Source organism: Daphnia pulicaria, chromosome 6 (assembly GCF_021234035.1).
Source record: "Daphnia pulicaria isolate SC F1-1A chromosome 6, SC_F0-13Bv2, whole genome shotgun sequence".
Lineage (NCBI taxonomy): Eukaryota > Metazoa > Arthropoda > Branchiopoda > Diplostraca > Daphniidae > Daphnia > Daphnia pulicaria.
Window position 1 is genome coordinate 1,748,238 of NC_060918.1, and position 26,564 is coordinate 1,774,801.

Here is a 26,564-nt window from a genome sequence, read left to right on the forward strand (position 1 = left end):
ATAGCCGAGTGTAAGTCCTTTTCCGAATAAAAGCGTACCCGGATCTAAACCATTTTGCTGACGTAGTTAGCTTTAAAAAAAAACTGGCCATACTTTATTGCTCCATACATCGCCATATATCGCTTCATACAGGGTTGTTGACCTCTTTTGTGGAGATTGGAGACTTTACTTTGTTATTCATTTCAATGGTTTCTTTTAATTATAATCGAATGCGTAAGGCTACCCCGGTTGATTGCGCTGATTTCAATGGAATCCATATGAAATATAGTAGTGCTGCCCATAGTTCGTAGCCCGTACACGTAATGCTGCCTCGCTAGTTATTGTGAAATATAATTTGAGCATGCGAAATAAGGATCTCCCGGCAACAATCTTTTGACGGTTATATCATAAGCCAATCTTGTACTCGGCAATTTTTTTTCTCTTTCTTTCGTAAATCCAAGGTCGTCTGGTTTCACCTTCGATTGATCGATGCGTTTATTTCCTTCTATGGTGATCCCCTAGCAACATAAAGTCATCAAGGAAGTAGTTGATAAAAATGCGATAAGATTACGTCAGTATTTTTTAGTTTTTTGCTTTCAGCAAATTTTATTTAGAAGCGCATTTATGCGTGATGAACTTGCGTGATGAGTCATTCGTATAAGAGCCAACAGAGCAGCGTGAGCCTAACGTGAAGTTGGGAAGACACTCACAGATGGCGCGAGTGCCGGGTTTTACCTGACAGGTTGGTTTTAACGACGGTGATTGTTGGTGAAAAAAAAATTTCTGTTTTTCATTCCAGAGAACATATCACGTTTATTCTGGGGAGTTCTCAAGATCGTTAGAAAACGGGGGAACCTTCTGTTCAGCCGAACGTTTATTCGATTAAACAGTGATGCAAATTATATTTTGATTGAATCAACACACACACACGAGCTTTTTCTGTAAGGTGCACGTCAAGGTAAACTTAACTCATGATTCGGTCAAACCCGATTTTCTTGTCTGTACAAGAAATTTTATTTATTGAACCTGCTTCTCTTGTATTTGTTTAACTGTTTTCACTTGGTTCAACGACAGAGTGACAGTTTAACGTCAAAGCCAACTCTTTCTGATTGTTGCAGGATCCCCGTTTTAGTTCCATCAAGCCACACAAAAACAATCAATATGATCAAGATGCCTTTATTTGGAAAATCACAAAAGTCACCAGCCGAGGTTGTGAAAGCATTAAAAGAGGCAGTGACTTCTTTGGAGAAGGGCGATAAGAAGCTCGAAAAGGTCAGTAGACTTGATTCTGTTTGTTGTTTTTCCTCATTCAATCAGTATCAATTATTTTTTAGGCACAAGAAGATGTGAGCAAAAACTTACTTTTGATCAAGAATATGCTGTACGGTACATCAGACAGCGAGCCCCAGACTGACATTGTAGTCGCCCAACTGTCTCAGGAACTCTACAACTCTGGGCTGTTAGTGCTGCTCACTCAGAACTTGTCTCGAGTGGATTTTGAGGTCTGTGAGTGGTGGTGTTGCATTTTGAACTTTCGATTAAGATCAATGTGGCCTTTTCTGTTCACCAGGGCAAGAAGGATGTGGCGCAAATATTCAACAACATTCTTAGACGACAAATTGGTACGCGTTCTCCAACTGTGGAATACATTTGCACCAAGCCAGAAATTCTTTTCACGCTAGTGCAAGGGTAAGATTCTACAAATTCCGATGATATCTTAAAATCACTCGCTAACACAAATCGCTTTCTTGACCCACACCCTCAGGTATGAGCACCAGGATATCGCGTTAAATTGCGGTACGATGTTGCGTGAATGCGCCCGATACGAGGCTCTAGCCAAAATTCTCCTCTACTCTGAGGAGTTTTATAATTTTTTTAAATTTGTGGAAGTATCTACGTTTGACATCGCCTCAGACGCCTTTTCGACTTTCAAGGCACGTCCACATGAATTATTGAATGACTCTAATCATATTCGTTATTAATATAATAATGTCCTTGCACGAAATATGTGTTTTAACAGGAGCTGTTAACCAAGCACAAGATTCTGTGCGCCGAGTTCCTGGAAGCCAACTACGACAAAGTTTTCGCCCATTACCAAGGGCTGCTTAATTCCGAGAATTACGTGACCCGCAGACAAAGCTTAAAACTACTCGGTGAACTACTTCTCGATCGTCACAACTTCACGGTCTGTCATCTATTTGATTGTCTTCCATCAATAGTCTGAGAATTTCTAATCGTTTTCCTTGTACCCCCACCAGGTGATGACTCGGTATATTTCCAATCCGGACAATTTGAAGCTGATGATGAACATGCTGAAGGAGAAGTCGCGCAACATCCAATTCGAGGCTTTCCACGTCTTCAAAGTGTTTGTGGCCAACCCCAACAAACCCAAGCCTATTCTGGACATTTTGCTACGCAATCAGGAGAAATTGGTCGAATTCCTGACCAAGTTCCACACGGATCGATCCGAGGACGAGCAGTTCAACGACGAAAAGGCTTACCTTATAAAACAAATCAAAGAGCTCCGACCTCCCGAGAATTAGCCGCATCCGTCGCCAAGTCTATCTTCTACCAAAATCCTTCTTCTTTACTCCCAAACCTTTTTTTTTTCTCTCCAATCCCCCAACCACCACCTCCTAGCCTCCTTCTTGATCCGCACCCCGCCCTCATTCTTCCCCCTTCACATGCTTGACTTTGTTTGTTTGGAGAAAAAAAGAAAAATTATCCACGGTCGTGCTGTGTATTAATCGATGAGCAGAGAGTTAACTTCCTTTAATTCAACAACTACCCAAAAAAACACAAACCACAACAAAAAGTAAGTGTTTTCGCTTCTTCTTCTTTTATTATTTTTTCCCCTTCATCTGGAAAAAAACGAAGAAGAAGAAGAAAAGATCAAAGAATTAAAAATCTGAGAAGTTTTTGGAGGATCCACCATGCTTGAGAGAGCTAACATTTCTGTTTAGGATTGTTTGTCTTTTGCGCACACAAAAATTCCGTTGGAAATTTTGAGATTGTACGATTTAAAAAAAAAGATAAGAAAAAAGAAAGGGTTTGTTTGCAGCTCTGCCCAAAACGCTGGTCTTTTGAAGTTGTTACTAAAACTTTTTTTTCGGTTTAAATCGTATGAAATCGTCCCTTTTGGAGGGCAGATAGAAATTTAGAGGCCTAGTGCGTTGTAGAATTTGAAAATAAGAAAAAATAGCAATCAAACAGCCGAATCTTTAACTCTCTCTCTCAATTTAAAACTTATTATTATATTACCTAAAATGACACAGACATACACACACACCCTCCATCTTACTTGCTTAACAACTTGGAACGATGTAGAAGCAATTCTCTCGTGGAGAATGAAAATCAAGTTTGAATTTGACAAAAATCCGTGTCGCATTTCTCTGCCAATCCTGTTAAGGATTGTCCGATCTTCCATTAATTTCATTCATTTTTTTTTAAATAATTATTCTGATTTTTTTTTTTCATTTGAGAAATTAACAACAGAAGAGAAATAAAGACATCGTTATAGTGAACTAATGAAAAATGAAATGAATTAATAACTGAAGAAATAAGTCATGAAACGAGTTTTGATAATAGATCAAGAGCTGATAAATATGAATAAAGGAACGTCTGAAAATCGAGTCTCTTCTTCTCTCATTACTTTATATCTAGACATTCTACACACACAACAATATCTATACACACATAAACCATTAATAAACTCGATTCATTTTGTTATTCCCCGTGTATTTACATGGCACCATCTCTGAAAATCTAAACGATCTATTCCAATTTCACTCCGGGTTAAAAATAGCAAATGTGATAAAGTACCCACGAAAAAATAGTATGTATATACTGATATAATATATTTCCAATGAAAATTATCATGATTTTTTTTTTTTTAGAAAAACACCTCACACTCACACGAGAAAAAATAAAGAGGAAAGGTGAGCTCAACCCAAATTTGTTTTTTCTTTCGATCATGTTACACGTCGTACAGCAGCTCGGCGCTATTTGGGTTTTTGTTTTTTTCTTTCGACATATACCTTCATATACAGCTTGTTCTTGTGTGCAATACGTGACGATATAATAAGATATTATAGTCTAAAACTAATCGTAATATGCATGGCTGTGTGTGTGTCTACCTGCTGGGATACAAACATAAGGGAGAGCTGTGTGTGTGTTTTGATCCTTGATAATTATGTGTAGAATATATGTACGTGGGAATATTATTTGCAGAGCAGATGTTTATTTTTCACGTGCAAGAAAGTCAAAAGCTTCGAGCTTGACTAGTTTTCTCAATTCACGGAGGAGAGAAATAAAAAAAAGAAAAGAAAAAGAAATTTATTCGCCAGCAATAACTTTTGTGGGGGGGGGGGGGGGGGTGGGCGTCGATAATTTCCGGAGAAATTGGCAAATTGCGACGTGCTGATTATCCGAAATTTTTTGCACACACGAATTTTTCATGTCCATTGATTCACGTAATGGGAAAAAAAAGTGACAATATACCCGACAAAAGAATAATCGGCTCGATCGTGTGTAAAAGAAAAAATAACAAAAACGGAATCGACAATCAGAAAAACAAAAACAACAACTCTGGGCAATCAAAAAAGGGGGAATGGCATGGCAAGTCGAGTCGGGATCGTGCGCAATGTCGTGATTGTTTGACACAATAAGGGCACCATCATCATCATTATAGACACATCACATCAATGCAAATCATAATCAGAAAAAGAAAAAAAACAGAAATTTGAACATTTTCTTATTTTCAACGATCCGGTTCGATTCCTTCGTCTAGACTCGACGTCAGAATGTGATTGGCCGCAATGGGTAGAACAAGGGCCGCCGGAAGTGGCGGAACTGTTTCATCCAGTTGCGGCTCCGCCAGCTGGACCTGGTTGTCGTCGTCCGGTTGTTTGAGCGACTTGTTTGGCGGCTGTTGCTGATCGTTTCCGTCCATTTGGCGATTGCTGGTCAATTCGACACCGTTGGTTTTGCCGGCCGCCGTCGTTTCCGGCTGATGAGGCCGGCGGTGCTGATGATATTGGAGGTGATCCGAGTGAGCCGCTATGTGCTGGAGTGAGACGGCCAGGACGGCCAGGGCCATCCGGGGTCGATTGAAGGCCCTCCAAGTGGCCGCCGCCGCTGCGGCCGGCGACGGCACGGCCGACTGATCCATGCCCAGCAATTTGTGTTCGACCCTCTGGCAGTGAGTGCTGGAATGACCCGAGACGTGACTGGAACTTCTCAGGTGAAGGCCGCCACCCGTTCCGTCTTCATCGTCGCTGGGTATGACGGCCCCGGAATCTTGACTAGATTTCCGGAGACGCATAATCGACTTGCCCCCGTTGATGTCGCTCATTCCAGCCTGCAAGGCCGTCAGCGATTCCGTCAGCCCTTGCTGGGCCGTGCTGGCCGCTGCTGCCGCCGCCACGGCCGCCGAAACGGCCGCTGTTGCCGCCGCCGAAGTCTCTCTCGGCCGCAGGGCTGCGTATTCTACACGAAAATAAAACGATCCAGCGTGAAAAGTTTGATGGACAACAACAAAAGTTGGTTGTTCCAACTTTTATATTTGATGGCCGGCCATGAAAAGAAATAAAAGCTTTGATGTTGAAACGGACCTGAGTAATTGGACCATTTAGATCCTCTTCTTTGGCCTCCTCCGCCATGTCCGCTGCCTCCGTGATGGTAGAAATGATTGACGTTGCGCCACTTTTTGGCGTTCAATCCGCCACTGCAGCTGAGACAGAGCCGGAGCTCCTTGCGAATGGCCCGGTTGTAAATGCCGTAGAGGATTGGGTAGGTGACACTTCCGGCGCACATGGACCACATGGCGAAAACGTAGAGCCAATGCGGAGGCGTCCAGCTCCCCAATCCGCCCAGATGGCGGATCATTTCCAGCAGGGCCAGCACCAACATGGGGATCCACGTCAGCAAGAAGGCGGCCAGCACCAGGAAAATCGTCCGCATTCCTTTTAATAAAATTTTAAAATAAAATTCCGGGTTTATTACGTAACATGTTTGTGTGCAAAATTGTGTTGCTGCTGTTGATATTGATGTAACGCGCTTATGTCTGAAATGTTTGTTGACGTGTTCCAGTCGTCAAGGTTATTAGATTAGATGGCCCAGCACGCCACGTCTATACGTACATCTATTATTTATTTCCAATCTCGATCTAGACACACTCTCTCTTATATATTGCACCTTGTATACGGTTGTCATGGCGACCGCCAAAAAGGGCGACAACACAACACAAACGGAAACCTCTTCTTTCTTTCTTTTCGTTCTATTACAGCCGGAACAACAACTTAAACAACACGCACAGCACAGCACGGCGGAGCAGAGTTTTATACGTAGCTTTTTTTATCTATAAAAAGCTTGTATCATGATTTTCGCCAAACACACACACAGCTAGCACACAGCATAGTCGGGAATAGGATAGAATACAAGAGTTCTAAATTCGGGTTGGCTGATCTTTTATTCTTTTCTCCTGTTTGGCTTTTGTTTTTATTTCGCAGGTCGGCGTCCTTTTGATGTGTAAAATGAGCGCCGCGCTTGTAAATGCAGACAGCGCCTACAGACAACCTCCTTTCCTATAGCAAAGTTAAATTGATTTCCCCCCTGGGCTTTTGATGCCGAGAGGGATCACTGGCGTCATTGGGTCTAGGTAAACACACGACGGGAGAGCTATTTTTAATTTCAAGTGTGGCGGGGGCGTTCGGCGGAAGGATCTTCTCTGTGTAAATATCGATCCTTTTTCTATATGAGAAAGTGGAGGGCTTATGTATAGGTTTGATTTCACGTCAATCAATATTAAGCCTGTCGAGTACAGCAGAGCGTTCGGGACTGTACCGTAATAATACACGGTACTCCACTGAGAGGGTCCTGGGGGTGTTATTAGTTCAAGATTTTCCGGAAATGTAATCGATCAAACGGCTTTTATCGGTTTTTGCGGTTTAGATTTTGGGGGGAGGGGTCGATTTTAAAAAATTCTAATCGATATCTTAAGTATTGCTAATTGGAAGATTAATGTCGTCTGCTTTTCGTTTTCGTTTCAATTACAAGTTTCGCAAATGCCAATGGCCAACCGCCATGGAAAATGAGATTGACGAAAGATTTCAAAGAAAAACGGAACGATCACTTTTGATTTGATTTCGATTGATTGATTACACGTGAATGGACGAAAATAAATTACAAAGATGTGGTCATCGTCATGTCTGGTGTCGCAGCTTTCCATGCTCTCAATTTCTTGGCGGGTAAAAAAAAAGAGCTTAAAAAGGAAAGTTTAACTTGTCCCAAGTTTGTGAGTTGTTACTTCTTGACTATAGCATTATTTATCCCCTTGTCGATTCATGTCAGTTTTGTTTGCACTACATGTTAGCTTTTCCTCTGTGCAGGCCTGAGCCAGTCATCGAAACAGAAAAGTTTTGCTTGTGCTGGACCTCCAGTCATATGATTTGACCAATGACCTCCTGCCATCAGCAGCAATCACAACATCATCACTCAGGTTATAATTTTTCGTTACTTTTATTAACCTTTAACCTGCTGGATATTAATGAAGATGCATGACATGCATAAATGCAGCGTATTTCATGGAGACCTTCAATTCTCCTGTTCATTACAAATGAGGATATACCCCTGGTTTACCCACTGTCTCAGTTGCAACTTTCCCTTGCTTGCTTTTGTTTCTGTAAATATTTGTCGTAACTCATTGTTGAAATTTTGTATTTAGATAAACAGCATCCCGTTTGATTGGAGAAACTTCCAGTGTCGACCGAGTTGATGATCTCTTCAATTCCCCCTTCTTTAAATGTCCTCGTGTACGCTCACGTGAATGTGGGTGTATTCACGAGGACACCCTTTGTCTTATTCCGTCTGGTGGATTCGACATTTCAACGGATGGATGGAGAAACTGACGAAGATGTCTGGCTGTGGATTTCCCAGGCTTAAAGGTAGGACAAATGCATCTCTATTCTTCCTTTTAGACTATTAGTGGCGTTCAATTGTAAATCGTTGCGCAGTACGGAGTACGATTACTCCTGAGCTAGTCGATTGACTGGAAGTCTGGAACTTGATTTCTCTTACTGTTTTTGTTTTTTCTCAGTCAGAGTTCATTAAACAACTCATTTGTAGAACGACTGAAGATCAGGCCTATTTTTGTACCTCGCAACTTTGTCTAAACAATCAAATTGCCTAAATATTTGAACTTGAAACACTGGAAGCAAATTGCAACTTTGCAACCCAATTTTGTCTATACCCAGTGGGTCCACCGCCACACCGGCGCTTGCTGGTATATAAAGTCGAAGCTTTTCCATCCATTTTTGATTTCGCGAATAGAATAATAAAATCAGGAAAAAGTTAGTTTTTTTTCTCTGCCCACCCCAACCACCCCTGGTGGCGGATTATTGATCCCCCCGGATCGGCTAACATCAGACGTTGTCTGGGTAACAGACTCGATCTGATTACACGCCGGGACGACCTCAGCAGCAGCACACAGTCAGTAACACTAGAAGCGCCAGCAGCAGCATACAATAACCGCCATCACGTTTTTATATGTATGGCCAAACTATATAATATATAACCAGTATAGGAAAATAAAAATGGGCGAATGATTGCGCAAGCGGGTGACACACATAAACCGATCGGTAAGTTACCCACAAAAAAAAACCCACCGTGACTGCTGTGTGCCAATTGACGCGTGCATGTGCAAACAGTGTGCCAAGACACACATACGAGCAAAAAAATCATCCGCCAGACCGCCCGTTTCTACGTGATTTATATTCGCGCGTCTCTTTTTTTCTTTATTTGATTTTTGTCGTTCAAATCTCCCGCGGAAATTGTTTTTTTTTCTCTTCCAAAAAAATTGATTGAATCTTTTTTTGGGAGGGGTGATGATGATGATGTTCTCACGCTCTTTGGTGTCATTGGCCTCATTTCACTCTTTCCTTTTTCCCTTTTTTCATTTCTTTTCCTAAGCGGAGATGTGCGTCGATTCAAAAGAGATAATCCCGCGGGATTGTCGGGTGAGGAGAGGGGCTCAGACCCCGAAAAAGATCCAGCAGAGGGGGGAACTGAACTGGAGCTAATACATAACACGTCTAATATAATATGTTTTTTGCTGATGCATGTGGACGACGAGAAGCCCAGCAGTTGAGTATAGTCGATATAAATCACAAGGACACACTCACGACGTCCGCGCTCGCACCACTCACGACACACTACAAAAAGGGCGTCTGGCCCTCGGCGTGAACACGTGTGTGTGTGTGGGAACAGCAGCAGCAGTAGCTTATTCTTATTATAAAAAAGATATTTTCGCCCTCCCAACCGAACATTTTCTCTTTTCTTTTTCTTCTTCTTCTTTCACGACTTTGTGTGTCCCGCGCAGACCAAAGGAAAAAGAAATTTCAAAGCGACAACAAGTTGAACGTCCCGTTCGATGAATCACGCACCCGCAGGCTATTGCGTCTAGCTCCCGGGTTTTCTTTTCTTATTTTTAAATTGAATTTCCCGTTTCTTGTTATCATTTCCTTTCAACTAAAATAGAGATTTGTCATAGTGGATGGGGGGGGGGGGACTTGATCATTTAGATTTATCAAATCTACTATATAATGTAAATGAATCAGCACCTTTGACGGGAGCGGTGGAATTGATGGAGGAGGTGCTGGAGAGCCATGAGAAGGACGGCTTGCGGCCGTTGAAGCTGAAGCGATTGCGTCGCAGGGAGCGGTTGACGTTGTTGTTGTTGTGAGTGCCGCCGATGCTGGTCTGAGAGTCGGACATGGCCACTCGGCCCAGCTCGCCAAGGATGTTGGCCAGTTCTCCGGCCCCGCCGCCACACGGTGGAGTCGGCGGCGGATTACCGGCAGCCGCCAGCGTCTGGATCCGTTCCAGCGGAGTCATTGGTGGCTCCGACATGGTTCCTGCGCCACAACAAAAATTCAAAAACAATTGATCATCGATTCCCCCACGCCAATCAATCAATCGAATATAACCGTCGATCCATCATTTGCGATTTCTATTTTTATTGGACGGGCGCTGCGGTAAATCAGCCAATCATTTTTTTATTTTATTATTTAACGTAAAAGGATCGAAAACAAACAACTAAAAATGGGCATCGCTCATAACGAATAGGGGAATGGATTTTATATATTATCGCCCGCAAATGGAATCAATCGATTGATGTCATACCGAAATTGATGCGTTTGCATTTGGTGCGGGCCACCTGGAGAATGGCGTAGTAGAAGACGAGCATAGAGACGAGCGGGAAACAAAAGGTGATGACCAACAGGACGGCCGAGTAGGACAGCGACGAAGTCCAGCCCAGGAAACAAGCCCGGTGAGACTCTTCGTAATCGTACCTGATTTGGGGGAGATAACAAAAAATTAGAATTGAATTTATGGGCCATGGCCAATTATTAAGTGACGCAACGACCGCGGGAAATTTGAAAACAAAAATTAAGGATAGAGCCTAGACCTACATGAGTCGTCTGCCAAAATAACTTGACGTGTCAGGTCCGATTATTACATCAACTCTCGGATTCAAATTGATGATTATTCTATAGAAAATGTACACACACACAGCCAAAAATATATCTATTTTTCTGGCATAGTTGTCCGGTCGGAAAAATATATAGAACCGCAAAACTTTGAGACTATAGACACGCCCGTGTTATTTGGTTTGATATGCCAGACGACGAGCTAGAGAATATTATAACTTTTGTTTTTGTACTGCCGGACCGAAAACAAAAAGTTAACTTTGAGCGTTGCTGGAATCGACTTTGCGAAGCTTTAACACAGGATGAAACTACTGTTGTAAAAATAAAGGGAAAAAAAGCCCCGCGCGCTCAGCACTATAATACACGTTTTAACGAGAGCGTTATAGACAACAATAAGATGTGAACTCGACTTTTATAATTTAACGAGAGTCTTTCTTTTTAAAGCGTTATTCACGCGGTCGTCTGCTGGTGAGACGAGAGAGGGTCGTGCTGGATAATTAGGCGAAAATATCTTTCTCTCTGAGTATATTCCAGCAACGAAAATAGCCACACGGGGGGCATTCATTTAGCGATTTTCAGACTTGCTGTCCGTTTTTCCCTTACAACCTTGTTGCGTTTGTTAAGTTGTAAACTTTTTTTGAGAAAAAAACTTTTTATGTTTCTAGCTGCTGCTGTTGCAGAGTGTGATGCGTGTTGTTGCAGCAACGTGTACATACCCGTAGATGATAATGAAAAAATTCCTTTTTGAGACTACATTTATTATTATTATTATATAAAAGAAGATTGTGCTGTAGTGAGTCCGTCTATGGAGATATTTTTTGGGGCCCGTTTGGACACCTGCAATCAGAAGGCGCCACCGTGTCCACTGCGCAGTATAGCTTCGAGAGAGAGAGTGCTGTGCAACTTTCTGGGTCATAACACACATGCAACGACTTTCGATTATGATTGTTCTAATTCCAAAGTGCGTAGTATTTATAGGCTATATAGTACCAAAAAGAATTTTTAAAATTTCATGGCATCGTTATTAAATAAGAAATCGACTGTGTCATTGACTGTCGTCTAACGATTTTCGCCCGGCCCGTAATAGTAATGGCGCCCGCCAGTAGCAAAAGAATCCCAACCGACAATGTTTTATCGATGAAAAAAAAAGAGGCTGGCTGTGAACTGCTCTCGCTATTTTTAGACGTTTTCCCCCCCCCCCCCCCCCCCCCAACAGATAGAAGCAGGTGCTGTCTGTTTACGGTTGCAAAGAGGAATCTAGTAGAAGTGAATCAAAAGGGCGGAGATACAGTGAAATGGCTCTTGTGATGCGCCGCAGATTCTTTAATCGAATATCTATTTATCTATCGGATAGATAGTTACAAGGTCGAATCGGCGAGGTCTTTTGGCTCCAAAGAATGTTAATACTTGTTCCGTCACATTGAAGGGCTGCCCATCTATAATACCCCATCACCAAAATAAGGAGGAAAAAGAACCTTTTGGCATTATCGACAAGCGAAATCGATTGATTTGTGTCTTGCTGGGAATAAATTCTGGGCGCACCAGTTGAATGCCAAAATACGGGCGACACGGGTGTGTCGCTCATTTTTCATAGCCAACGAGAACAAAAGATGCGAACAGAGAAACAATGAAGAGAGATGAAAGATTGATGTATACGTACGCCGACCATCCGAAGAGTGGCGGTAGGGCGCAGACGAGTCCCAAACACCAGGCGAAGATGAGGAGGCCGTTGGCCCGGTTGCGTGTCATCTTGCGGGAGTACTGCATCGGCCGCACGATGGCGAAATATCTAGATGCGCAGTAGTCATCATAATAATAAAATATTACCAGCCATTAATAATAATCTATAGACACACATATTCAGCCACTCATATTTCGGCGCCATTTTTGAATAAATGGCTGTCAAACCATTTTTCAATTCCATCTCTGCGCTGGCGCAAACGATTTTTTGACCACCTCTTCACTTACGCAGCAGCAGCAGCAGCAACAACAGACCGCGGATGATGACCATTTTGGGGCTGGAATAGCCAGCCAGAGAGAGTTCCATGACCGTGTAAGGAGACTATCGAACCGATCGATCTTTATCTTTTTTTGTATTTTCTGATTTCTATTTTTTGGTGGGGGGTTTATATAGATTTGTGTGTGAACGCAACACACACAATAAGAGAGTCGGAAGAAAATGGAGAGACACGGTTGGGGCGGTTACGTCAAGTGAGGTACACGCAGGAGCTACCGTGTGTGTGTGTGTGCTACACAGAGTGTCGATGCGAAGGTCGAGCCCTGCCAGCTCAGAGAATTGGTCGACCAACGACAGCAGCTATAAGAGCACACACGGCCTTGCCGAGATATTGCGTGATGTGCGCCGTCTTACGTCTTATAAAGCGCTATAGGCCATGTAACTCTCCTGGCAGTGCTCCCGCAAGTACCTCAGTCTGTGTGTGGGGGGCCTATTCTTAGTTGATGGGGAGAGTGGTGGGGGACCTGCTTATTTTTATAATAAGACGAGCGCGCACATCTACACAAACAAAATTCTTTGATCAACAAAAGCGGAGAAGAGGCTCTTATTCTTTTATATATAGAGGAGATATGAAACAACATAAATCTCAATTTTTTAAATTTTCTATGGGATTAAATCGTGGGCGTGCTGGGAGCCTTTGCTCGTCGTGAGTCACGTCGTCTCAAATGATAACCTGCGCCACGCCACGTTGTGAACGTGCTGGTCGATTCATCCCCATTTCCTCATTAGCTTTTTAATATTTCAAAAGAAAAGAAATAAGGAGAAAATACAAAACTTTCTTGGCACCGAGTTCCTTCACGTCGAGAGTATCGGATGTTGACACGTCGTTTTCAATTTAAAAAATAAGAAAAGATTTTTTGCGTTGGGACAAAAACAAAAAACAAACAACAAACGAGCGACGTGCAGAAATGGCCAATAACTTAAAGCGTCGGCGCCATACACACACACACACAACTAGCGCGCCATTTTTGAAATAAAAGAAAACTGGGTGTTTAAAAAATCTCAAATAACCAACAGTCCTTTTTTTAACAAATAATAAAATCAAATGCGCAGGTTCAACCAGTCAGAGTTTAGTTATTATCAAAAAGTGAAAGCCGAAAACGAATAATCAAAACGAAAAAAGGAATTTAATCTCAAATCTAAACAATTTAAAATCTCTCCATCTTGATTGAAATCAACGCGGTTTTTTTTTTTACATCTATTGCTGGACGACGTCCAGCACAGCACAATCTCGACCGCTCGTATAATAATCAGCGCGCGCGCGCAACCAGTTGAAATGTATAGATGAGTTATAACATCGTTAATATCATTTCTTATTATTTTTGAAAAAAAAATAAACAGAAGGGCGTTTCCCTCCCTTTGGGGAGATATACGTACTATTGCAGCCCAACACGGAAAACTACATTTTAATGGCCGTCTCTCTCTCTCTACAAACACACACACACACACACATCCGTGTGTGTCTCACATTTTTATATATCTCTCTCTCTCCTTTATTGGTGTGTGCTGTGTATGTGATGGCGTTTTGAATTTCTCGTTTACGTGTCGAGTTCTTCTGTTTGTTCTTTTTCGGCCATTTCGACTGGGTATAGCGGCGTTGTATGCGACACACAATCCCCATCCCCTCTACCGCTGCCGCCGTCCATTTTGAAATCTGGCCAGCAGAAGAAGAAGAAAAAAAAACCATATTGGTTTTTTCCTGATTTATTCATGAGAGTAGCAGCAGCAGTACTACGGTTACTCTTTTTCTTAGATATTAGACTATGCGCGCCCAGTCTAGTCAAAAATACGGTGACGGGCGGCCCGTATACTGTTGCCCAGCTCTAATGGTTTTGATGGGAAAAACTGTTGAATATGAATGAGATAAGAGAGTCTTATAATACAACTGGGAATTTATTTTTATTTTTTTTTTGGTCTTTTATCAAATTTGGTTTGATTCATTTCAAATTTTAAACAAATTCGCCCAAAATGGGAAAATATGTTTTCGATTTAATTGTCTCTCCCAACGGCGTCGTCATTGCTCAGCTATATAAGCGACGACGTGAGTGTGAAATCGATTCGACTTTGATAACGAGTTCAAGGGTGAACTGTGTTTAGCATCACAATAGAATTGATCGTGTGACCGCATTTAATGAACCCCAGCAGCGCGGGCTATTTAAAATGTCATAAAAACATACTGATTGGACGCGGGAAATTTAAACAAGACGAAAAATACAAAAAGAAATAAAATAAACTTTAGGACTTTGACCTGTTGTGTGTGTGTGTGTGTCTTTTGTCATGGAGCACTAAATAAGGGCAACAGTCGACGAATGACTCTATGCGCCGATTGAGTGTGTGTCTATTTATCTGCTGAGACTGGAGAGCGGCGGCTCAATGTATGCAACAAGGCGAGAGGAAGGTCTTGTAAGATGACCATCAAAGAAAAATGGCGACTGCTGCTGCTGATGTTGCTGGCCATATAATATCAATCGATGAAAAAGAATTTGTGATGCGTGTATAATCAGATCGAGATCGATCGGCCGACAACCTGACTGATGGCCAATACGCTATCAACTAACACACACACGGCTTGTCATGAATAGCACACAGACCATTCAAGGTGGCCTCCCAAATGCTGAAATTTACAAATGAACCGGTTTCCTTTTATTTCTTTGATTTGATTTTCTATTTTCGCTATTTTCTCTAGCTGCTGTCGATCGATGGCAACGCATCGAATAAATAAGCGCATCGCCCTATTCACGTGCGTATACTACTTATAGGACAGTCGAATTGACAGTTGGAGAAAAATGTCTAGTAGTGATCGGCCAGCAGCCGTGTCCCCCTTTTAATATGCAAATCTCCCCGCTCGCTCGCGCCCTCATTTATCAAATTCTTTTATTCACGAAACGACAAAACTATTCGATCGCGCCATTTCCCCCCCCCCTTTCCGAATGAATCATCCCCATCTACCGAATGTATCACGAAGAAAATGCCGTTCGAATAGAGAAGAAAAAAATCAAAATCAAAATTCTCGTTTTTTGATATGCGCAGCCAGATATGGTCAAAGATTCGCGCGCCATTCCAATTGCGGAATGATCGATCCAACATTTTCTTTACGCACGGAATGGTACGTTTTTCAAAAATCAAAATAAAATTGAATAATAATTAAAAAAACAAAAGAAACACTCACCTATCGAGCGCGATGGCCGCAAGAGTCGCCGAACTGGCTACCGTTACCTAAATAATCAATCAATCAAACAAAGGGGGAAAATGTTCAACTGTCAATTTACACACAACTTGGCAGCGCTGGGTGCCGTAATAATAGCCAGACAACAACAACAACAACAACACGAACGTTGAGGCGTAAAAGCCAAAAAGTTCAGTGTTTCGTCTATAATAATTATTTCTGGATTTCTTATTATCATTATTGTGTAATAGGGGATGAATATGGTAATTTATTTTGGAAAATTGTCCATGGTGGCTGACCAGGATGGTGAAGAAGGCGTTGATGTAGCACCAAATGGAGCCGAAGATCCACTGCTGCTTGATGGACGAGACGAGGATGCAGGGAAAGACGCAAAAGGAGAAGATCAAATTGCTCAGCGTCACGCTAAACACCAATCTGATTTGAGCGGGAAATTTAAAAAAAGAAAAAAAAGAAAACCGATAGTTAATGACACAAATATAATTGCGTATATATTATATAAGCCGGCGTGATTTTATTGCGTCTATTTTATATATCCATAAGCCGGCGTGCGATTTATATATTCATATGATTGAAAGTGCGTCTGCACTGGAGCAGCAGTAGATAGACAGGAATTTTTTAAAAATATTTCCGCGCGCTCTGGTTCTACGTATATCTACAAATATCAGATTTTCTAGGAATAAATGTCGTTCAGTCACGGTCGTATTTTTCCTCTCCACCATATTTTTCATTAAAAAAAGAAACAGAAAAAAGGAAAATGTAGTTTTGAAAAAACAAAAGAGGCTCTAATAAGAGAGTCCAAGAAAAAAGGGACGAACGCTGTGTATAAATCACGGCTCAGACGTCTTATTAGACCCGCCATCCGTCATTCGCTCTTGCTGCTGCACGTATATATAATATAAGAAAACACACAGCAGCAGCAGGAGGAGCAGCAGCAGCACAACGGGGCAACCTCCAGGGGGCCATCATCCAGCTATAGCGCTATAGACGAGAGAGAAGAGTCCGGGATATGTCGTGAGCCAGGAAACAACCAGCAGCATCTCAGCTGGCCGGCGTCTATGTGTGTACTATAGGTATATTTATATGTTTTTTGTGTTTTTTTGTTTTGTTTTCTTTCAAAAAGACTCTCGGCACAAATGATAAATATAGTACTGAAGATATATAGACTCACGGCACACACACGGCCAGGGCCAGCGCCAGCCATAGCCAAAAGGAAACCATTCCGCTCGCTCTTTTATGGAACATTTGATCCTACTACTCTCTGCATCTCTAATCCCCCCACCGTGATTAGGGATATTATTCCTTGCATAAATAACGGCAGCAGCAGAGTATAGGGAAATCGAGCTGAAACATGGGATAGTAGTAGGAGTCGGATTTCCTTATAAGGTCAAATGTTATATAAAAAGATCGGATCGATTGCCGGAATGAGAGAGAGAGAGAGGAGGTCGCGCCGGTTACGCAATACGCAAATGTCGATATTATTTTTATTCGCGCTACCGTGCTGTCTGCTGTCTATATAATATCCGACGTAAATAAAATCAAAATTTCAGATAGAATAAATTAAAAAAATGTGCCAAAAACAGTCGCTCATCATTTTTGGTTTGTTTTTTACGACTGGACAATATATAAAAATGTGCGAGTCTTTTATTTTGTTTTTGTAGACTCTTTTTGGGCGATAATAATAATAATATTATGCTGGCTGGTCGCGGTCTAATATCAGACAATTGATTCATCCACACGCGGAACCGAAAACAACCTTCACGCGATATCTCCTATAATAGGATAGCCAAAATGGAAATTGATAACAGAGAAGGACCCTGCGCTATGGTGGTGATGTTGATCCAGCTCTGATATGTACATTATCAATACTTTGCTATCGATATATAAAAGACGAAAAAATAAGAACAGCAGAGAAAGAGATGCTGGTGTGCTGGGATATGACCGTCATTGATCAATGTCCAACCATTTGATACTCGTCTATCCCGCGCTCAAAGCAAATAGCTGCGGGCTCTATCCATTTACCCCGGCGTGATGGCGCTCTTTATAAATCCATCACGAAAAATGAAAACTGACAAAAACAAACCCCTTCCACGCTCGAACAACACAAAAAACAATGTCTGCTGGTCAAAAATAATAAAGAATCTGCGTTTTGTAATTATAAATGGGAAAAGAAGACGCAGTTTATAAAAGAAGAAAAAAAAAAAAGCCCGTCGGGATATTATTATAACAAGTTTATACATAGTATAGTATCCCCCCAAAGAAATATTTGATTATATATCGGGGGCGTTGTCGTTTTGTTGTGGCGTTTGTTGGCGTTCAAGTTCAAACAAAAAGGGAATATTTTTTAATCAATAAAAAAAGCCACACAACCAAAATGTGTGTGTAATGAAATGTGACGTGTGAAGGTGACCCAGCATCGTGTGTGTATATATATTGTCCAACACACACACATACACCTATCGAGAAAAAATAAAACAGGATGTTATCCCGCGTGAAAATATTCTAATTTCTAACTGGTGCGCCATCTTTTTCGATCTGAAAAAATATTAAAAAATAAAAACAGGTATACATGAGGTGATGTATAGACACACAAAAAATAAATATATGGAAATGTGCTGTGGTGCTGCTGGTGCTGTGGAATCTCTGTTGATTTTGCCTTGTCAGACTTTGTTTCACGCTCAAACGGACGCCAGAGTGTCGAAGAGTTCAGTCAGCTGGACACAGCGCACCGGGGCTATCGCAGCGTGTAATATGCAGATGAGATGAGTCCTAGTCTATAGCAGGTCCGTTGCTTTTTCTTTTTTCTCTCCATTTTATATGTTGTTACAGGGAGACAAGAAAGTCGATTGACCGTTTGATCGTACGAAAAAGTGCATCTCCACAGGCGTTTGAAAAAAAGAGACTCAAGGCTATTACATCATTTTAAAAAATAAGAATAAACTCGCTAAGATCCCTCACTTCCGGATTAGAGTCTATAGGGGAACAAAAAACACAAATACCTGGTACTTTTGGGCCATTACGCAAGACAGTTTTTTTGGGCGGAGTTGAGTGATTAAAGAAATACGGTCGGCGGGAGACAGCGGTTAAAATAAAAATAAAATAAAAATAAAAATCTTTTTTTTTTTTAGTTTTTTCACCTTACACTTTATTTTTTTAAAGAAAAGGAATTCAATCATGTGCACGAAACTCTTGTAGATTTCAAGGCCGGGCGTACCGACAAATTTTTCACGAAAGAGAAAAAAAAAAAGAGAAAGACGACTTGTGTGTCTACTGCTGCGGGAGTCTATAACGAGAAATGATTATATCGTCGTGAGTGTGTGTGTGTAGGATTTTTTCTTTTTTCTCTTCTCCGCCATGTGTCGATTTTTTATTTTCAACATTTGATATAAAAGCCGACAGAATGAAAAAAACAAATTGCGCACGTTAGATTTCCTGTACGTCCGACTAAATTATTTCGCCGCCCAGTCAATTAGCTAACCTTGAGAGCCGCCGGGTCTATATATTAGAAATAAAAAATGGCGAAAAAAGATTGATTTCCTGACTGTGTGCTGGGCCACTCTCTGATACGTCAAGAACGCGTCTAGATCAAGACAATAATGCACCGCCATCAGCAGCACCGCATCCAGTTATATTCGATATCTGTCTGGCTGTACATTTCTATCAAGTTTTTGATTCTCTTCCGCCCCGCCCATCAGCTGTCCACACTCGGAAATCAATTGGACCTTCACGTCTAAGTCTGGGCCGCAAAAACCGGTCAAAATATGCCAAACAATCATCAATTATCAAAGGTAGCGCCGGGAATTTCCTGGTCGACATCCAAATGCCATTTTCCCAGTTGTTTTATAAATTTGAACTTGCCGCCCACAGGATTGATGCTACTTCCTCACTTAATGTCAAGTGTTGGGAAGGTTAGAACTATAATATAACCTCTCTCTCTCTCTTTCTTTCTTTTCTCAAGGCCGGCCCAGCACACCAGCCACTTCTCTCTGTGTGTCTGTGTAAATTGCCCATTTCTTTTTTGGAGGGGTTTTCTACACACTTTCAAAAAGCTTTTTCCTCTCACTCACTCACTCACGCGTATATTGTAGAGAGACTTGCGTACATGTTATATAATAGTTGGCCGTCTTTCTGCAACACACTAGATGAGCAGAAACAAAAAAAGTCAAAAAAGAAACAATTGAAAACTCACGCCAGATAAATAAATCAAAGCCCGGAACCGCGCTCGACGGGAAACTTGGGTGGGTGTGTGTGTGTGTGTGTGTGTGTCAGTGTAGCTATAGCATATATATAAGACTCGTGTTTAAAAAAGATAAACGGATAATCTTGTTTTGTCCCATGTCCAATGTCCAACACACAAAAGAAAACGACGAGGAACCCCAAAAGAAGGAAAACCGCTCAACTCCTAAACAACAACCCACAAGGCCAGCCGCCAGCAGCCCAGCAGTCCAGCAAGTGTGTGCCACAAAATGTGCCGTTAACAAAAATATATAAATACGCGCAATTTTTTTTTTTTCAAAACTAAAGTAAACTAAACCAGAGAACGAAAACAAAATCATGTCCGGTCTGATTATTATTTTTTCGCTTCCGCAATCCGTCAACTTTTTAGAAATTTTTAAATTTTTTAAAAATTTTAAATTTGGCGCTGAAAAAATATATATTTTTTTAAATTCTTGTCCGACTGTGGCGTCTCGACCGTTTTTGGGATTACAGTACAAGAGAAAAAATTCCGCCGTGTGTGCCGGGCTGGCCCAGCAGCAGAATAGATATATATATATATACATATATATAAATAAATCTACAACATTGCCGTATATGCGTAATTGGACTGTCAACCGTTTTTCCATCTTTTTTTGTCGCCAGCTTTTCTGATTATTTCCCGACTGGCGCTGATATGTATACGTGTGCCCTTGTTCATCCCGTAGACGAGTCTGATGGGGGGGTTTGATATTATGCGCATACCTTGACGTCCATAAATGTCCAGCCAAAGCCGGTGTGGCCCGTTTGCCTTCTAATTCATCATCGTCAACATGATTTCGGCTCCGTTAGACTATCTAGTCGTCACACACACACGAAAATATTCATCTCTAAGGGGAAGAAGCAAAAGAAGCAAATTTTTCTCTAATCATTTTCGTTTAGCGGGAAATGAAGAAATACAAAAAAGGAAAATTTTATTTTTATTTTTTCACGCAAAAATAGATGTAGTACAGTAGCGTATACACGTTGAAAGAGATTGGATGCTACTGCTGGAGTGCTTCACAGTATATTCTTTGGCCGACAGAAGCCATCCTCTATGCTGATGGCGAATTGAGACGCCGTTTTTTAATCAGCAACAATCACAATCAGTCGAGGAGGACGTCGTCGGCCTTATTCTATTTATATATGTTTCTAATCAACTCCAGCCAAAGACGTCAGAGGTGATTGGCGCCCTACAATCACGACAGATCCCGCCCGGCCGTAATTGCAACTTTCCCCATTTGATACACGCGGAATATAATGAAAAGAAGAAAATATAAAATCTGCGAAAAATGCGCGAGGATGAAAGAAAGAAAGAAAAAGTTTTTTTTTTTGATCAGATTTCATTTTATAATTGGACGCTATTTATACATAGACATTTGGCCAATGAGGCTTGTGAGTCTCGTCTGCTGAACTGCCAGGTGGTTGCCAATCGATAAAAGTCCAACTAGACGACCCAAATGAAAATGTCCCCGCACACAAATAATAAGAGAAGCTTATAGATGCTGTGCATGCTGTGGGGTACGATTTAAATCAATAAATAAATATACACATTTTCATCCCCGGCGTGGCCCTATATATATTTGATGTAATATGTCTTCCAGAGTAAACACACGTCTTAAATATCCAGCAACATATCTAGGCTATAGCTAGACTCTATTTATTCAGCCCATGCAAAATGTGGAGCAGTAGTACACATCGATCTCCCCAAAACTCCTTCAACATTTTGTAATATCATTCACGACCAAATCTTTTACAGTGATCTAGCGAAATAGAAAATAAAAGTTTAAACTTTTTTTTCGTTTTCAAAGCGCATCCATCACTTTCACGGGGGCCTTTCTATCGGCGCCATCAGTCTCTTCTATATGCGTAGACTGGGAAGATACATTTTCATGAGCACGATTTAAAACAAAATTTTTTCAAAAAGAGATTTTTCAATTCTCCGAATAAATTAATTTGATTCTGAAAGTTATAGTACATTTTCCAACCCCTTGGAAGAGATTGCACAGGTGTGGCGACCGTGACGTTATTATACCCGGAAAATTGATCTGCAATGTTGTAGACATTATATAACAATAATCATAATAACCGGTGTGTCATTTTTTGAATAATTTTTTGGTTTGGGTTCGAAACTGATTTGAATTTTGGCATCGACATTTTCTGCTCGCCGCCAAAAATGTTGCCAAGTTTTCGGCTCGTCATCTTTTTTCGCAATGTCGTAACATAAAAAATAAAAATAAAATAAAAGGAATTTTTGTTTTTTGATTTCTTCTTCTTCTTTTATTTCTCTCTACCACATATTTATTTTTAATATCTTTCCACATATGGATGATGAGATATTATATAGCGCTCGGGCCAACCTGCTTGGCTGTCGTCTCTCTAACAAGACAATTAGACACTTTGCCGCTGGTTATGTATTATAAAAGAGAGAGAGAGACCACCCAGTTATATCATTCAACTCAAATGTTTTATCAAAAAGAAAAGAGATGAATTTATCAAGAATAACGTCATCATTATATATATTATTATTACATCTCCAGCACCACTCTAGGTATTTTTTGTGTGTGTGTGTCGCGCGGCCGTTTCACGTCGTCGTGGACTGTTTCGCAATTGCCCAGCGCACCGGAAAATTGCTTATTTGGCGTCCGTCGACAAAAGACAAATTCCTTTTTTTTTCTTTCCACGAAAAAATAAAAAAGATAAAATTTTGATTTCTTTTTTTATTTTCAAAGTTGGGCTTATAGTCTTTTACTACGCATCCAGGATATTCCAACGTGTAAATAATCAAAGGTGCCTGTTCTTGTGTGTATATATAATATACCCTATAACCTCCGCAGGCTCCGCTATGTATAGGTATATACAACTCTATTTATCCCCCCCCTAACAACTTGTATTGCTATGATTACTCTGCGGAGAGTTAACTTTTGACGCCAAAGAAAATTGCAATTTCTATCATATATACAGAAAAAGAAAAGAAAAAAGATATTTTCGCCACTGTGGGGGGCTGTATAGACACGGGCCGTGTATCAAAGAATAAAAATCTATATTCTCTTGTATTATAGTGCTCACGGGTCTACTATACAGCTATACTGTATGTGCTCTGGCGTAATAATCTAAAGAGATATTGAAAGATCAATGAACTCGGGTCTCTCCTATAAATATGATGGCGAGAGGGAGGAAATATATATATATGTAGTACAGAGATGTAATCATGTTTCTCTTCTTCCGGGTTGATCTAGCTCTCTGTACATGTACATGTAATGCATACACGAATGTATTAACTATGGAATATGGATATGTAACCAATGCCATCACGGAATATTATAGAGACATGTGTAGTACTGATGAAGGTATATAATACGTATACAGTCCTTTATAGCATCTGATAATATTTATTACACTTAAAGTTTATTTGCAACGGATGTTGAGCACTGACCGCTTTAATATCGTTTTGGCGGTTTGGATTTAAGGGGATCGATTTTTAATAAATTCTAATCGATATCTTAAGTATTGCTAATTTGAATATTAATATCGTCTGCTGGCTTTCACTTTCGTTTACGAGTTTCGAAAAGGAAGCTAAAGATTTCAAAGAATAAACGAGAACGATTACTTTTTGGGACGTGGATGCAGGAAAATAAAATTACAGAAATGTGGTCACGTCAACTTTGGTGTTTGAGATTTCAATTGCTCTCCATGCAGCTGTTCATGGCAGGTAAATACTACAGAATAAAAATGGGATGACTAAGGGAGCTTAAATAGAACAGTTAAACTTGTTCCAAGTTTGTCAATTGTTACTACCTGACTAGCATTATTTATCCCCAATTCAATATACATGGCAGTTTGTTAACCTTTTCCTTTGTGCAGGTTTGAGGCCTGAGCAAGCCATCGTAACAGCAAAGTTTTGCTTGTGCTGGACCTCCAGTCATATGATTTGACTGATGACCTTCTGCCATCAGCAGCAATCACAACATCATCACTCAGGTTATAATTTTCGTTACTTTTATTAACCTTTAACCTGCTGGATATTAATTAAGATGCATGACATGCATAAATGCAGCGTATTTAATGGAGACCTTCAATTCTCCTGCTTATTAGCAGTTAGGGTATACCTTAAAACTGTCATATTTTACACTCTTCCTTGATTGTTGTTTCTGTAAATATTTGTCGTAACTCATTGTTGAAATTTTGTATTTAGATAAACAGCATCCCGTTTGATTGGAGAAACTTCCAGTGTCGACCGAGTTGATGATCTCTTCAATTTTCCCTTTTTTAAATGTCCTCGTGTACGCTCACGTGAATGTGGGGGTATTCTCGAGGACACCCTTTGTCTTATTTCGTCTGGTGGATTCAACATTTCAACGGATGGATGGAGTTCAACTAACGAAGATGTCTGGCTGTGGATTTCCCAGGCTTAAAGGTAGGACAAATGCATCTCTATTCTTCTTTTTAGACTATTAGTGGGCGTCAAATTGTAAATCTTGACATAGAACGGAGTACGATTACTCCTGATAAGCTAGGCGGTTGACTGGAACTCGGCAATAGAACGAGAGATGTAGAACGACTACAGATCAGGCCTGTTTTTGTACCTCGCAACTTTGTCTGTGGGTGATCAATCAAATTCGAAAATATTTGAACTTGAGACACTTGAAGAAGAAAATTTTTTCCTACCAAGAGGATCTTGCCGCCACACCGGCACTTCCTGGTTTGATCAACTCATTTGAGTTAATTTCCCAGCGGCCACAAATGATGTGAAACTGTTAACGCTGGAATATGTCAACATCCCCAAGATATTTCCCCCGTTATTTCATTATCATTCGTTTTTTAAAACAAAAGAAACTCTCATCAATCAAACTAAACATAATTGATTTCCCCTGTGGGACTTGTTATATATAACTGTAATTATATCCGAGAAAATGAACATCAAAGTCTAGATCTCTACCAAAAAGAAAGTGTAATCTCCCACCACCACCCCCGTGAGCGATCTATAAGCTCATTTTCTTGTGTAATCCATTTTGGGCGATAATAATAAGAAAAAACAAAACAAAAAATCGGCGCAGGATCGTCATCTAATACAATCCAGTCCGGTTTTTTTTTTCCTTTTCTATATCTATTATCTAATTCGTATTTATATATCAAAGATGATGTCTAGTCGCCATAGCCAACAATTCCAGTTATAAAAGTAGGGGGGAGATCGACGTAGCTGATAAGTAGATTACTATAAGTAGACGCACTTTGGGGGTAATTTTTCTGCGGGGATGGCGTCCAATCCTGTTGGAAGAACGACAGGAGCGGACAGGAGCGATAGGCAACGACGAAATGTGATAACGAACCTGTTGGACGGATGAGTGAGGAGCCCTCGCCGTAGGAGGGTGCACGTGATGAGTCCGTTGCCGATGACGGCCGTCAGCCAGATGAGACCGAAGGTGGACGACTCGGCCACGGTGGCCCATTGGAAGAGGCTCTCCACCGACGATTCGACGACGTCGGCCAGCGTCGACGACGTCGTCTCTCCTCCAATTACCAGCTGCCCGCCAGCACCGTCTCCTACTCCCGTCCAGTGATGCTGCTGATCCTGAGGCTCCTGGGCTTCCGTCCCCGCTGTCGAGTTGAACGCCATTATCTCCCGTGTCATTAATTAGACGACACCAACCTTGTTGTCCCGACACGACGACACTCGCACGCTATTTTTTCCTTTTCTCGAGACGTGATCCTGTGCCGTGAATGCCAAATCACGGCCGATTCCCCCCCAGCTCGAATTTCTTCTCCCGAATTAAAATTAAAACAATCGAAACGGGAGGGGGGGGGGGGATATTTGATTTGTCGAATATTTATATCCCAAATGGAATTTTCTTTTTTCGTCGTGAACGGTCGTGAAAGACAATACGAGAACCCAAAAGAAATAGGAGATGTTGAAAAAATAAAAATTTAAAAATAGAAAAATAGAAAGAAAAGAAATCAGAGAGAGAGAGGAATAAATCAGGGTCACCCAGTAGCCATCACCGCATATACACGACACAGGTGTTGGAAAGTCGTTTCATCGGTCCTTGTCAAATGATTTTTGAAAAAATATTCAGATTCCAAGGGGTTCCAAAAGAAGAAGAAGAAGAAATTTGAGCATATCACTTTAGGTTAGTCAATTACAATCACACGCACAACTGTTGTTTGGGCCATTGTCGGCCGGGCTGCTGCTGCTGCTGCTGGCCATCAATTCGAAACCATCCGCAATTAGGAGCACTACTACTACCGGGCGATCGACCCTGCATGATGTTGTCAATTCTACCCAACACTTTTGTGTGCTGAAATGTGTTGAATTGTCAAACGAATCGAATAAGTTGTGAAAAGAAATTGTCTGGGTGTCTGATTTTTGTCTGATTATTATTCTTCTCACTGGGTCTTCTAACGCGGCGGAGTTGTGTTTGGAGGCGAGACCGTGCACCGACTGGACTTATTTCCGTGACGACCAGCTTCCTATATATGCCCCTCACTCACGCTCACGCAGTTGCCCAGCCAAAAGTCCCGGCACCGCCTCTTTCTCTCTCTCTCTACTTAACGTATACAACTCCCCCCCCCCCCCTTCTCTCTCTCGGCTGGGTGTGTGTGTGTGGGTAGATATGTATGTATAGGATTATTATTTTTATTTGTAGCGAAATATTATCAAGGACCC

At 41.2% G+C, this 26,564-nt stretch overlaps 2 protein-coding genes and 1 long non-coding RNA gene across 3 annotated transcripts; 2 read left to right on the forward strand and 1 right to left on the reverse strand.

Annotated features, from left to right (window-relative positions):
• The first annotated feature begins 688 nt into the window (after window positions 1–688).
• Window positions 689–3,424, forward strand: LOC124343711 (protein Mo25-like). Its single transcript, XM_046797162.1, has 7 exons — window positions 689–937; window positions 1,098–1,251; window positions 1,314–1,481; window positions 1,550–1,668; window positions 1,745–1,913; window positions 2,000–2,164; window positions 2,238–3,424. The coding sequence occupies exons 2-7, from the start codon at window positions 1,141–1,143 to the stop codon at window positions 2,520–2,522; spliced, it is 1,017 nt and encodes a 338-aa protein (XP_046653118.1). The 5' UTR covers window positions 689–937; window positions 1,098–1,140; the 3' UTR covers window positions 2,523–3,424.
• Window positions 3,425–3,700: 276 nt separating this feature from the next.
• LOC124343618 (putative tyramine receptor 2) lies at window positions 3,701–26,354 on the reverse strand. Its single transcript, XM_046797010.1, has 8 exons — window positions 25,231–26,354; window positions 15,949–16,084; window positions 15,653–15,699; window positions 12,127–12,255; window positions 10,159–10,328; window positions 9,597–9,890; window positions 5,592–5,942; window positions 3,701–5,466 (listed from the first exon to the last, which is right to left on the reverse strand). The coding sequence occupies exons 1-8, from the start codon at window positions 25,530–25,532 to the stop codon at window positions 4,739–4,741; spliced, it is 2,157 nt and encodes a 718-aa protein (XP_046652966.1). The 5' UTR covers window positions 25,533–26,354; the 3' UTR covers window positions 3,701–4,738.
• Window positions 23,664–24,165, forward strand: LOC124343920. Its single transcript, XR_006919445.1, has 3 exons — window positions 23,664–23,679; window positions 23,765–23,881; window positions 24,096–24,165. It is a non-coding gene; the product is annotated as an uncharacterized LOC124343920 (long non-coding RNA).
• Window positions 26,355–26,564: the final 210 nt, after the last annotated feature.

Excerpts from the sequence above, each read along its gene's own strand:
- LOC124343711 (XM_046797162.1), top strand. The coding sequence starts at position 1,141 with ATGATCAAGATGCCTTTATTTGGAAAATCACAAAAGTCACCAGCCGAG. Across the intron at positions 1,252-1,313 it reads GCGATAAGAAGCTCGAAAAG|GCACAAGAAGATGTGAGCAA; the intron begins GTCAGTAGACTT and ends ATTATTTTTTAG. Across the intron at positions 1,482-1,549 it reads TGTCTCGAGTGGATTTTGAG|GGCAAGAAGGATGTGGCGCA; the intron begins GTCTGTGAGTGG and ends TCTGTTCACCAG.
- LOC124343618 (XM_046797010.1), bottom strand. The coding sequence starts at position 25,532 with ATGACACGGGAGATAATGGCGTTCAACTCGACAGCGGGGACGGAAGCC. Across the intron at positions 5,943-9,596 it reads TTCCACCGCTCCCGTCAAAG|GAATGCGGACGATTTTCCTG; the intron begins GTGCTGATTCAT and ends TTTTATTAAAAG. Across the intron at positions 5,467-5,591 it reads TAAATGGTCCAATTACTCAG|AATACGCAGCCCTGCGGCCG; the intron begins GTCCGTTTCAAC and ends ATTTTCGTGTAG.